The following is a 13,460-nucleotide window of genomic DNA, read 5'->3' as shown; positions in this document are numbered from 1 at the left end:
TATATGGCAGTCCTAAAATATATGGGACACCCCATTGGAGACCCATTCCCTGGTTTTACAACCATGCATTCCTCATTCCCTGAGCCACACAGTCTCCAAACCTCAGGGTCATTCTCCTCTCTGGCCTGCAATTTCTAGTAACTTTCAAGGGCTTGCAAATTTGTTCTTCAAAGCATCCCTGCGCCCTCCTCTTACCATCTTCCCATAGTTCTCCATATTGCTAGACCTGACCCTTGGAATCCTGGTCACACAGCCTCACCAATCCTTCCTTTTTCTGCACGACCACAAATACATTTTCCTAAAATCAATTTAATCTGAAGCCTTGCAAAGCAACGCTTGCTGTGTTATATGTAGGATATAGTTATCCAGTGTACTTATGATCTTACTTAAAGCCTGCCACAGTCCGAGCCCAAACTCATCACCTGTTATTCTCCTGCATGTTTGCACTCCAGCCAGGCAGGGGCAAAGCAGAAGTGGTAAGAGCCCACATTAAGTTCAGTTCTCCCCTTTTCCACTTGCTAGCTGTTGCACTTCATCCTTCCAGGCTTCTTTCCTTATCTGTAAGTTAGATGAAGAAATAACCAAACAAAGCTGTTAGGGAAATTAGTGTGGTGATGCATGGAAAGTGCCTGGCGCTATATGCCTGACACATAATTGACTCTCAATAAATGGTAACATTTGTAATCATTATCTTCCTCTGAAACGCACCTCTCTGTCATAGAGACATTTCTAGAAACCTGTCCTCTACCTACCAGGTCATTTGTTACTCCTTTAGGACCTGCTTCAGGTTCTGCTTACCTTCCTGCTGATTCCTCCCTCCAAACCCACCTGTTCTCGGCTGCTCTCACGTCTACATTACTGCTGTGTTTGCTCTGCGTTGTTTTCAAACTTTTCTTAAGGAGCTTGTCTTTCTCATCAGACTGTAGTAGCTAGAGCTGCCCCCAAATGGAGGAGATGATTGTGCAAAGCCATGATCTCCTTGACTTCACCCTCTTTTGAGGATTTTGAAGTGATCATGAAACAGGTGGAAGATTGGATAGTTGATGTCTAAGGATCCTTTTCAGTAGTGATTTTGGAGTCTGAGTTGTTACAGATCAGGGACATGGCTTACATCCCCTCCTCCTCACAGCTTAAGAACATGTAGGGACACTCAATTATGTGGTGTTTGGCAGACTGGCTTTCCGCTCTTGACCCCTGTCACAGACAAGCGGTGGCTTTCCATCCTGCAGGGAAGTTTAGGAGAATGAGTGCAGGGTTGGGGGATGGACACCCCCACATCTATCACACTGTGACCTGTAGTACGCTTATAATAAATGTTTAATGAGCAAGCACCAGCCGTAAGCAGTGTTTCACTGCCTCATTGTACAGCCCTTGGAAATAAGAGCAATTGGAAGAGTCTTTCAAGTTTAAGGCTAAAGTTTTAGGAAGAAGTTGAAGGAAAATATCCATTGCCAAAAATCAGAACTCCTTAGGTTCCGCAGAAAAAGCCATTTCTTGGGGCGCCTGGGTGGCTCAGGCAGTTAAGTGTAAGACTCTTGATTTTGGCTCGGGTCTTGGTCTCCCAGTTTGTGGGATAGAGCCCCACATCAGGCTCTATGCTGACAGTGCAGAGCCTGCTTGGGATTCTCTCTCACCTTGCTCCCTGCCCCTCCCCTGCTCCTTGTGCACTCGTGTGCTCACCCTCTCTCTCTTTCAAAATAAACATTTTAAAAAGAAAAAGCCCTTTTCCTGAAAATTTTATTTCCCTTCTTTACAACCTCCTGACTGGGACAAAGAGTCCATGAATGTAAGACAGTGTTTATCTTCAGTGTGCTTGTTCGAAACTCTGTTCTTCACATTCAGTTTGAAACAGTTTCATTATACGAGGCACTTCTGATTTCTGCCAGTTTGTTGTATCTCTAAAATCAACTGCTTTTCCTTCTCTGTTGCTGAATTTCAGGGAGCTGTACTTAATCTTATTGTGGCCTTGCCTTTTTATACCAGTTTCCCTAATGCTGAAAGAACCTTCAGCTTCAAAGAACTCCTCCCTACCCCTCTCCAGTTGGAGGAGGGCAGAGGGTGGCGTAGTGGCAGACATGGAAGGATGGGGCGGGGGAGGGGGAGGAGTCAGTTAATCGCAGGTTGTCCAAGTTGTTTTAGGTGGCTTTATATTTCTTGAATTTAAGATCAACGTAAACTATAAACATTTCAGGCTGAGAATTTAAATGGCAACAAAAAACCATGGTTTTTGCTAATGTCAGGAATGACTCATCTGGTGAGAATGGTATTGTATTGATAATACAATACAGAGAGAAGGAAAAGACTGTAGTATCTTCTCTCTTTGTGTTTCCGACCTTGAGGAGAATAGTAACTTGTTTGTTGCAGAAGTTGAGCATCTAATGTGCTGATGCACCTGTTCTTATATATTAAATGGCAAAGCACTTGCAGTTCTGTGATTGCTTTGTGAGGGAAATATTTTCTACAATCTGGTGAACTGTTTTTGTTTTTTTTTTTAAGAATGTATTTATTTGTATTTTTTGCATCTCTTATTTCTCAAAAATATGCTTTCTATTTTACTTCAACACCCTGATCTCCTCATTACATATTGGAGTATGTTTGGCTTTTTCTTTTCAAGGTAACATTATGATGATTTCTTTTTAACATAGAGACCATGAACCAGGCAACTCCTGCCAGAAAGCTGGAAGAGGTCCTTCACCTAGCAGAGCTCTGCATAGAAGTCTTACAGCAGAATGAAGAGCATCATGCGGAGGTGACGACTTGCTTTAACTGTCCTGTAAAGCTGCACGTGATGCTTTGCCATAGTGGGAATAGCACTGAAGAAGTGGCCTGCCCGTAGACTTTGATAGGTAGCTGGCCATCTACCTGTAAGAAAAACTGAGAATGTATGTGCATTTCCTGGGTATCCAATTCCTGTATGTTACAGAGGGACTGTAGATGTATATAATTTATTATCTGTTCCTGACAACAGTCACTCTGTGAGGAACACGGGAGAACTTACGGGATCTGCCAAACACGTACAGGTAATCAGAAGCAGAGCTGGAACACAAACCCATCTCCTGATGCCGGATTCCTTGTGTCTCCCCCATGCTGGGATGGCTTTAGTTTAGAAATGGAAATTAATCAAGATGCAAAAGGAAAAGTAGTGATAAACTATAACAAAATCAAGGAGAAGACATGGATAACTACATGACTGATAATTAGTCTTTTATTCTTACCATCAAACTTTTCTCTAAATTTTCACTAAACCTGCATTCTTTATAGTGTTAAAAGTTTTAATTGTGTGTTAACATTCACTCTGTAGAGTGGTATTTCACCGGGCCAACTGCTTATTCTAAGACTTAAAACTGCTGCTCTTTTTAATAGTCATGAGTGTATTAAAAAAAAAAAAAACAAAAGGGGGCACCTGGGTGGCTCAGTCGGTTAAACCTCTGACTTCGGCTCAGGTCATGATCTCACAGTTTGTGAGTTTGAGCTCCACGTCGGGCTCTGTGCTGACAGCTCATAGCCTGGAGCCTGCTTCGGATTCTGTGTCTTCCTCTCTCTCTGCCCCTCCTCCTTTCCTGCTCTGTCTCTCAAAAATAAACATTAAAAATTAAAAAAAAAAAAAGAATTTTATGACTTTGAATTCAGTTTGGAAAATATATGGATTTAAGTAAGTATAATAAATTTCAGGGCCTTAACAGTGCTTTTATTCTTGAGGAAGCACATGAAATGGGCAAGAGTTTTTTAAAAGCCCAGATACATAAGACTTTATAGAACATTTATATGTAATGAGGCCAAGTTCTTAAAAATATGAGAAACTATAGGAAGTACATTTTAAGCAAATTCTTAGAATATTCAGGAAACCTTACTATAGGTAACTAAGATTTATGGTATCTGATTATAAATATGATCATTCAAAACATCTGCTTTTAGCTCACACTATGGAATCTAGTTTTTACCTTACATCTGTCATGTGTGAACTTGTTATGGATATTTTATTTTAAACTGAAGAAACAGCTGCTTCAATAATGTGAAATGAATCCCCACGAGGATCTTCTCTAGGCTAGTACTACTGCTATGTTACAATGAAAATGATTATATGCTGAGATATATGTATGTGATGTCTTTGTCTTTTGTTAAAAGGCATTAGCATCAGAGTGTTAGACATTTTTGAATTAAAAAATATTTCTGATTGGATATTCAGTTTCAGTGTATTTCACCTAAACGGGTACATCTAATATTCCCCTACATTTCACAAAAATAACATTTAATTTTCCTGTACTCATAAGGAAAATAATTACTCTCCTGTCTTTTAAATGCAATGATTAAGTGTTGTCTACTCCATGCAGTCACTAAATGCTTGTTAAAGGTAATGTATTCAAATATAATTAAAATGTAAATAATATTTTGTAATCCACAAAAATATGGTTGACGAGATGGATAATTATAACTCATAAATATCACTCTACTATATGCTGAAGTATAAAATTATTATAATGACCTCTTTTTAAAATGCTTTGTAACACTATGGCCTTTTCCATTACCCAATGCTTCCAAATTCTTGGAATCCATCAGGGAAGAGAGGTGAGTAAAGCTGTGCCCACTGTTTTTCTAGCATGGAATAAATAACTCTTTTAGTGAAGATTAGATAGAACCCACTTTGATCGTAGTTACTTTAACGCCAAGTTACTTCTCCTCCTTACAATTAAAGATTATTTCTTTGAATGGACTTATCTTGGTTGTATCGTTTCTATAAATGTGTCTTAATAATTGTGTGCATAATTACTGCTGGCCATCTAAGTAAGGTTTTTGAAAAGGTTTTGATGATTTGGTTTTATCCTTTTTTTTTGCCTTTTTCTTTTCTTTCTTTTTTTTTTTTTTTAAAGATTTTTATTTTACTTTTAAGTAATCTCTACACCCATTGTGGGACTGAAATGTACAACCCTGAGATCAGCAGTTGCATGACCTACTGACTGAGGCAGCCAGGCACCACCCCGCCTTTTTCTTTTTGTAACCAGCAGAGCAACTTTTTCTTTGAACAGTATTGGGGAGAGAATTGGTCTGATGCTAACGTCATTTCCAGAGTAAGTTAGTAGACTGCACTCTGCACTGATCTTTATTCTGCTGGGTGTTCACATTGGAGTCTCTTTACTCCGCACGAGCACCTGCTTGGCTCCCTTGGTGGAGGTCAATGTGTCTGCCTCACAGAGCCCTCCCATTGGCTCCTGTGTAGGCTTCTTTTACCTTTACTGTACCTCTATCACAGTGGCAATTTAGTTTCAGAGCTAAGAGGTGGTTTCTATCAGCAATTTCCCAGTCAAGCAGTTTTCACTTCTTCACATTTTTAACAGCCCTCCCTTCTCTCTGATGGCCTCTCCACTTCTCTTTTGAGGCCTTATTTCTGACCTTGTTTTCTCTTTAAAAAGATAGTTTAAGATCCTTTCCAGAAAATCTTTAAGGCTGTCTCCACATTCCAGTGCCTAGACTGTGCCTGACCAGAAACGTAGGCAAACCGATCTGTCAACTGTCCATCCAGAGGCCACTCACTTTGACAATGCCGGGAGGACCCAGATGTTGAGGAGAAAGCCCTGGGCTCCCACCAGCACACCGTCTCCACATGCGCCATTTGACTGATAAGAAAACTGACCCAGAAAGGTTGAGCGACTTGCCAGAAATGCACAGGTGGTTAGTGATGGGACTGCAGACCTGGGTGCTTTGCAGTGAACCACATTGTTATTTCTCGTTGACTGGAGGGGCAGAATAGTTGTCTTACCCTGGTCTGCTGCCAAGTTTCATACCGGGCATCATAGCAGGGATGGCAATACAGAGGGGATGATTATGGTGCAAGCCTGGGGATGCCCCTTTCCATTCATTCTCTTCCTTTCCTGGCTGTCTGGTGGATCCTAGGACTCTGCCTAAGGGAGTGGAGTACTGAAAATACCAGTAGATGGGAGGAGAGAAGAAACATCATCAGTGCAAGCACAGCTCAGGTTGTTCCTTTGTTGCTCATGATTACAGCAGGATCTAGATTTAAGGTCGCTGAAATCGTCAAAATGTAATATTGTCCGTCATATCAGGGACACTGTAAGAAAAAAGGATGTTGGCAGTAGTTTGGTATTTGTGGCACAGATGGCTCTCAGTTCACTGCACATCGGCGATTCTTCTTGTGCTTCAGCTGGCTGTGTCCCAGGCTCTTCCTCCGGCAACGGAGGCAGGACAGGAAAGGAGTTCAGGGTGGACACACGTATTTGTGCATACACTCACTCATATGAACATCAGTATCTGAACCAGATGATGTTTCTGGATGGATTCTAACGTGAAGAGAGAGGGTATTTGATTTTTTTCTCCATTTGTTTTGCCGCTTTGTGTGTGACCCTACTCTTCTCACTAACATGCACATCCAAGGAGCATCTTAAAGTATGGTTATTTGTTCATGAACGAGATCTGCTTCCTACCGACTACTGACTAAACTACAATAATCTCAACCGTTGAGTTAGTATTAATTACGTAGTATTTGTATCTCGATAGCCAGTGAGATAAACCAACATTTTTTAGAGTGGTTTTACTATTGGGTTAGATTAGCCTCTGGTCCAACAAATGTCCCTTATTTTGAAAGAAGATAACCAGCAAGTGGCTTTCAGATGGCAAAGTTATAGAGACAGAGTTCCATTTGCTGCAGTGACTCTCAAATGGAATTCCATGAACATCAATAGCCTACCAAAAATGTCTGTTAATTATTTAGTAATGTTTAATACTGTGTGTATATAATATATATAATACTATATAATAATAATAAGAGTAGTACTTTCCTCTGAAAAGTACTTTCCCCTAAGATATGCTTTGAAGTATTTTCAGTTTGCTTTCTCTCTTGATTATTTCAATATTTATATTCATGTATGAATCCAATGAGGGAGAGATTTTGTTGAATCCAAAGAGCCATAAAAAACCTATGGCTAGGTTGACAGTGGTTTAGGTGTCGTCCTCTAGACCATTCTGCTGGTTCCTCAAAAGAGCGTACAGATTTCTGGAGTATGGCCCCTTAGTGTTACATTGCTCTCTGTGTATGTGTATGTTGGGGCTGGGGGATCTTCCAGACACTAGACTTGTCTCCAGAGCTTTCAAGATTGTCTATAAAATACAGGATTGCAAACTGATCTTTTCCTGAGGAAAAAAAAATGAGCACATAGTGCATTTCAAAATCAGATTCACTGTTTTTTGCTCATTTATGCAGTTATCTTTTTTTTGTAAATTATAAATTTTAACTATATTTTTTAGGGTAAAGTTAATCAAAAGCTTCTGACCTCAAATGAATTAGAAAAGACATAAAGGAATATTAATAGATGTTCTGGCAAGACAAAACCGGAAGACATTAACAGTGGTCTGATCTGCACAACATGATAGACATACAGATAGAAGGACAAGTATTGTTGATTAAGAAGCATCTACATGTGTAAGAGCTTGGTCTCTATACTCCAGCTGACTTAGATTCAAATTATTGTTCTGACACCTACGAAGTGTATGACTTTGGGCAAGTTCTGTAAACTCTCTGTGTTTGCTAACATAGAAAGCAAGGATAATTATGCCATTTACCTTTCTGGAAGGGTTGTTTTGAGGATCAAATAATGTATAAAAAGCCTTTATAATAGGGGCGCCTAGGTGGCTCAGGTAAACATCTGACTCTTGATTTTGGCTCAGGTCATGATCTCACAGTTGTGGGATCGAGCCCCACGTTAGGCTCCGTGATGAGTATGGAGCCTGCTTGGGATTCTCTCTCTCCCTCTCTCTCTGCGCCTCCCAAGCTTGCTCGTGCTTGCTCTCTCTCTCTCTCTCTCTGTCTCTCAAAAAATAAATAAGGGAGGTGAGGACAAGTATTGCCAATTTGCAGAAGAGGAAATGGAAATTCACCGAGGGAACTGATTTGTCCATGAGCACTCAAGTCTCACCACTAAGTGCAAAAGCTTGGTACTCACTTCTAATTTCAGTGTCCATTCTTACCTGCACTGTTTTCAACTGTGCTTAGAAAACAAACACAGCTTTCAAAGTATTGTCACCTTGTCACATACATCATTTTCACTGTATGAGATCTTTTTTGTCGTTAGAATGTTGGTAGAAATGGTATGGCTAAAGGATTACAATCAAGTTTTGTATTTTCCTCTTAAACAATTCAGCATTACCTTCTGCCTCTGTCATCTCATATACAAAAATTAGTGGCTTAGCATTAGAGCTGAGATAACTTTAACCCAGGTAATCATGACTTGATTGGTGCCCTTCAGATGGCTACATTTCTGAGTGGGGTTTCCTCCTCCCTGGTGGAGATCTTGATGCCATGGAACCTCCACAATCCTCCGTGAAGTGGTCCTTGAGGGAGGACATCGTACAGCCTCTCTTCTTACAGTCCACAGTGGGATGACTGCCACCTAGGGGGATGGCAAAAAAGTAAGTGGGTAGGTGTCGAAACCCCTCTGTTCTCAAGGTAACGGCCTTTGACCCTTACTTTTTCTTTTCAAAGACTGTGATTGCTTAAAGCTTTCTCTGGTCGTCTTAGGAGAACAATAAGCGTTCATCACAGATTGGCTTACATTCATCAGGAATACAGTTTGAGACACAGAAGTACACTTCTGTAAAAATAATGAAAATTGTGAGTTGATCGCAAAATCTTGCCATCCTGAAGTTACTTTTTTTTTTTAGATAAAATTCTGTTCCATTTTATTTCATTCCCTACTGTGGCTTTGTCTTCCAAGTTCATTTTAAAAAGAGCTCTGTAAATTTTTCTGAGTCTTGAAACAATCCTTGACATAACATGATGGTTACTTTCTTAATCTTTTGAGATTAAAAATTTTAATCTTTGGTGAAAGTACTGGTTGTGAACTACAAGTAAGACCACAAGTCCCTCTTTGCAGCACCTCATTTTTGCTTGAGTTTCTATCCTGCTGCACCTAGAGTCAGGAATCTCCGGTTCCTCTTATGTCGGTCATTGCTGTAGCTCTAAAAGATAGGAGTAAGACATATGTAATGAAATGACACTGTTTTATTTTTTACTTTTATATTATTTGTCACATACCCATTTTTTTTAATGTTTGTTTATTTCTGAGACAGAGGGAGACAGAGAGTGAGTGGGGGAGGGGCAGAGAGAGAGGGAGACACAGAATCTGAAACAGGCTCCAGGCTCTGAGCTGTCAGCACAGAGCCGGATGTGGGGCTCCAACCCACGAACCATGAGATCGTGACCTGAGCCAAAGTCGGACGTTTAACTGAGCCACGCAAGCGCCCCTGTCACATACCCATTTAAGTAGATAGTTAAGAAGTATTCAAAGATAATATTTTGAAAGAGCAATAGCTCATGACATAAAGCATACCATTTCCAACAGTTTTTCACGTTTATATATTTGTAGCAGCAAAGTTCAAGTCCTAAACACCGAGCTGGGCATTAAATGTCCCTAACTCTCACATCTGTTTGTATTCTTCCTGTAGGCAATGTTTTCTTATACTTGCCATCCATTAATTCATTACATGGCGATGTTTTGTATTAATAAATTGTGGGGCGCCTGGGTGGCTCAGTTAGTTGAGCATCTGACTTCGGCTCAGGTCATGATCTCATGGTTCGTGAGTTCGAGCCCCGCATTGGGCTCTGTGCTGACAGAGCCTGGAACCTGCTTCAGATTCTGTGTCTCCCTCTCTCTGCCCCTCCCCCACTCATACTCTGTCTCTATGTCTCTCAAAAATAAATAAAACATTTAAAATAATACTTGTATTAATAAATTGGACATTATCTTGTGATACAAGTTTTTAAGAAAATACCCAATGGGTTGATATTTTATAATCCATTTTGTTTTGTGGTTTGACACTTAATGTGGTTTTAATCTAATTTACATTTGAAGAAATTAAATGAAGTTTTACAACCATGTATCACATGTTCTTAGAAAGTTCTTGAAAGTAAACGTTGACTTCTCTGGCTATAGCATGATGAATCCTTTTTTTTTTTTTTTTTTTTTTTAACATTTATTCATTTTTGAGAAAGAAAGAGAGATGGGACGAGTAGAGAGAAAAGGAGATACAGAATCCAAAGCAGGCTCCAGGCTCCGAGCTGTCAGCACAGAGCCTGGCACGGGGCTCGAACTCACGAACCATGAGGTCATGACCTGAGCTGAGGTTGGAGGCTTAACCAACTGAGCCACCCAGGCACCCCCATGATGAATCCTTTTTAAGTGATTAATTCTAATTGGGAAACTAATGGAAACTTCTGTATCACAGAAGTGTAAATATTTTGTATCTATTTGGTTAACACATTACCAAAAGGTAATTTTTAAAAGGGGGAGAAAGGGGGCTCCTGGCTGGCTCAGTAGATAGAGCATGCAGCTCTCGGTCTTGGGGTGGTGAGTTCAAGCTCCACGTTGAGTACAGACTTTATTTAATAAAGAATTTTTTTTCTAGGCTGGGGAGGGGAAAAGACCTGAAAAACAATTCACTAAAAACAGTATAAAGAGAGCCCTTACGGATATGAAAAAATGTTCAAACCCATTCATTATTAGAGAAATGCAAATTAAACAGAACTGAGATGCCGTAGCCAGACAAATCCACATTATTTTTTTGTGTGAGTGTGATAAGAGCACTTAACACAAGATGTAGCCTCGAAGCAAAATGTTGAGTATGTAACAGAGCACTGTTAACTCTAGGCACTGTACTGCACAGTAGATCTCTAAGACTTGTTCATCTCATATAATGAAATCTTTGCACCTTTCACTAATGCATCCCTGATTCACACTCCCCCCAGCCGTTCTGTGTCTGAATCCACCATTCCACACTCTGCTTCTAAGGATTTGACTAGCATAGATCTCACTCAGCATAACATCTTCTAGATTTAACCAGGTTGTGGCAAATGGCATGATTTCCCTCCTTTTTAAAGGAATTTCCATTGTGTATCAATGCCCTATTTTCTTTATCCATTCATCTGCTGGTGGACATTTAGATTGCTTCCATGTCTTAGCTATTGTGAATAATGCTTCAGTGGACAGGGCAATGCAGATATCTTTTTGAGATTCTGATTTCGGGGTGCCTGGGTGGCGCAGTGGGTTAAGCGTCCGACTTCAGCCAGGTCACGATCTCGCGGTCCGTGAGTTCGAGCCCCGCATCAGGCTCTGGGCTGATGGCTCAGAGCCTGGAGCCTGTTTCCGATTCTGTGTCTCCCTCTGTCTCTGCCCCTCCCCTGTTCATGCTTTGTCTCTCTCTGTCCCCCAAAAAAATAAATAAACGTTGAGATTCTGATTTCAATTCCTTTAGATATACTCAGATATAGGATTGCTGGATCTGTGGCACTTCTATTTTTAATTTGTTGAGAAATCTCCATACTGTTTATCATAATGGCAGTAGCAATTTACATTCTCAGCAACAGTATACAAGAGTTCTCCTTTCTCTACATCTTCAACAAAATTTATCTTTTTTGGTTTTTTTTTAATAATAGCCATCCTGATAGGTGTGAGGTGATAGCTCATTGTAGTTTTGATTTGCATTCGAAAATCAAAGTATGATTAATGATGCTGAGGACCTTTTCATATGGCTGTTGGCCATTTGTCAGTCTTCTTCAGAGAAATGTCCATTCAGGTCTTTGCCCATCCTTTAATCAGATTATTTGGGTTCTCATGCTATTGAGCTGTAGCGTTCTTTATACACTTTGGATATTAATCCTTTATCAGAGAAACTCTTTGCAAATATGTTCTCCCGTTCCATAAGTTGCCTTTTCATTTTGTTGATGGTTTCCTTTGCCATGCAGCAGCTTTTTAGTTTGATATAGTCCTATTTATGTATTTTTGCTTTTGTTGTCTGTGCTTTTGGTGTAATATTCAAGATATCATTGGGTAATAGTCCCTTTTGATCTTTTTTATTCCCATGGCATTGGTTTTAATGCCTTATCTTTCATTTATGATTTTATTTGCATCGTCTTTTTATTAGCCTAAAGTTTTCTTGGTATTGTTTATCTTTTTAAAAACTTAGTATCATTGATATCTTCTATTACTTCATATTTTCTATTTCATTTAAGCTCTAATCTTTATTATTTTGTTTTTTTCCTAACTTCAGACTTAGTTATTTTTCTAATTCCTTGAAGTGTGACATGAGGTTGTTATTTGAGATCTTTCTACTTTTTTAATATAGGTGTTTATTGCTGTAAACTTCCTTCTTAGTACTGCTTTTACTGCATCCCATAAATTTTGGTATATAGTGTTTTCATTTTTGTTTGTCTCAATATATTTTCTATTTCCCTTATGATTTTTTGTTTGACCCAATGGCTGTTCAAGAGTGTCTTGTTTATCTCCATATATTTGTGATTTTTCTGTCTTCCTTTTGTTACTGATTTCTGATCTCCTTCCACTGTTGTAAGAAAAGATACTTGGGGTGATTTCAAAAGTTAGGAATTTTTTTGTGACTTAGTATGGGATCTCTCCTGGGTATTGTTCTGTGTGTACTTGAGAAGAATGTGCAGTCTCTGGCTGGTGGGTAGAATGTTCTTTATATGTTCTTTTAGGTCCATTTGGTCTAAAGTGTTATTCAAGTCTGCTGTTTCCTTATTAATTTTGTGTGTGGAAGAGAGCTATTCATTATTGAAAGTGTAGTCTTTAAAGTCTCCGAATATAATTGTATTGCTTTCTATTTCTCCCTTAAGAGTGTCAGTGTTTGTTTTATATATTTAGGTACTCTGAGCTTGGGTGCATATATATTTATAATTATTCTTTCTTGTTAGTAAATTGACTCTTTAATCATTATATAGTGACCCACTTTTTTTCTCTTACGGCAGTTTTTTACTTAAAGTCTGTTTTGTTCGATGTAAGTATAACCACCCCTGCTCTTTTGGTTACCATTTGCACGGAATATCTTTTACAATACCTTCACGTTCAGCCTATGTGTGTCCTTAAATCTAAAGTCTCATAAACATAGAATTGGATCTTTTTTTTTATTCAGTTATTCAGTCTGTGTCTTTTGATTGGGGAGTTTAATTCATTTACACTTAAAGTAAGTATTCTTAGGTAAGGATTTACCTTTTAAATTAGACTCCACACCTTTCAACAGTGGTAACAACTTAAATTTAATTACATACCAAAACACTACACTTTTACCTACCCCACTCACACACGCCTACGTTATGCCATTGATGGAAGAATTGACTTCTTCTATACTGTGTATCCATTAACAAATTTTTCTGGTAATAGTCATTATTAAAAATTTTTTTATGGTAAAAAACTTTTGTTAACACTCTTCATACTCATGATGAGGGTAATAAAAGTTGAATTCAGACAGTTTTTGTCCGTAACTGAAACTTACCATCTTGATCAGTTGACATCAGACTTCACATAGCCCAGTTACATTTATAAAGCAGAGTAACCAGTCTTTTCAAAGCATGGGATTAGTATAGACTCAAACATTTTGAAAGTCTATCCTTGAAGGACTAGGAGATAAGTATGTTCTAATCGTTTACATGAGGACTCTAT

The 13,460-nt window shown here is 39.1% G+C and overlaps 1 protein-coding gene across 13 annotated transcripts in view; it reads left to right on the top strand.

The window, feature by feature from the left end:
• The window catches only part of CADPS2 (calcium dependent secretion activator 2), a 545,419-nt gene that overhangs the window by 448,403 nt on the left and 83,556 nt on the right, over nucleotides 1–13,460 (top strand). For 7 of the 13 annotated variants that reach the window (XM_047095952.1, XM_047095959.1, XM_047095954.1 and 4 more), the window contains 2 exons: nucleotides 2,646–2,749; nucleotides 4,558–4,566. In XM_047095952.1, the coding sequence (XP_046951908.1) occupies nucleotides 2,646–2,749; nucleotides 4,558–4,566 (113 nt within the window). The remainder of the gene's footprint in view (nucleotides 1–2,645; nucleotides 2,750–4,557; nucleotides 4,567–13,460) is intronic. The other 6 variants (XM_047095962.1, XM_047095960.1, XM_047095958.1 and 3 more) reach the window with 1 other exon arrangement.

The sequence above is a fragment of the Lynx rufus genome, unplaced genomic scaffold (assembly GCF_022079265.1).
Source record: "Lynx rufus isolate CCGP_SWC_20201006 ecotype Redwood Valley unplaced genomic scaffold, mLynRuf1.p SCAF_4, whole genome shotgun sequence".
Classification (NCBI taxonomy): Eukaryota; Metazoa; Chordata; class Mammalia; order Carnivora; family Felidae; genus Lynx; species Lynx rufus.
The sequence above is the reverse complement of the archived record's forward strand: the minus strand, read 5'-3'. Positions and strand labels throughout refer to the sequence as shown.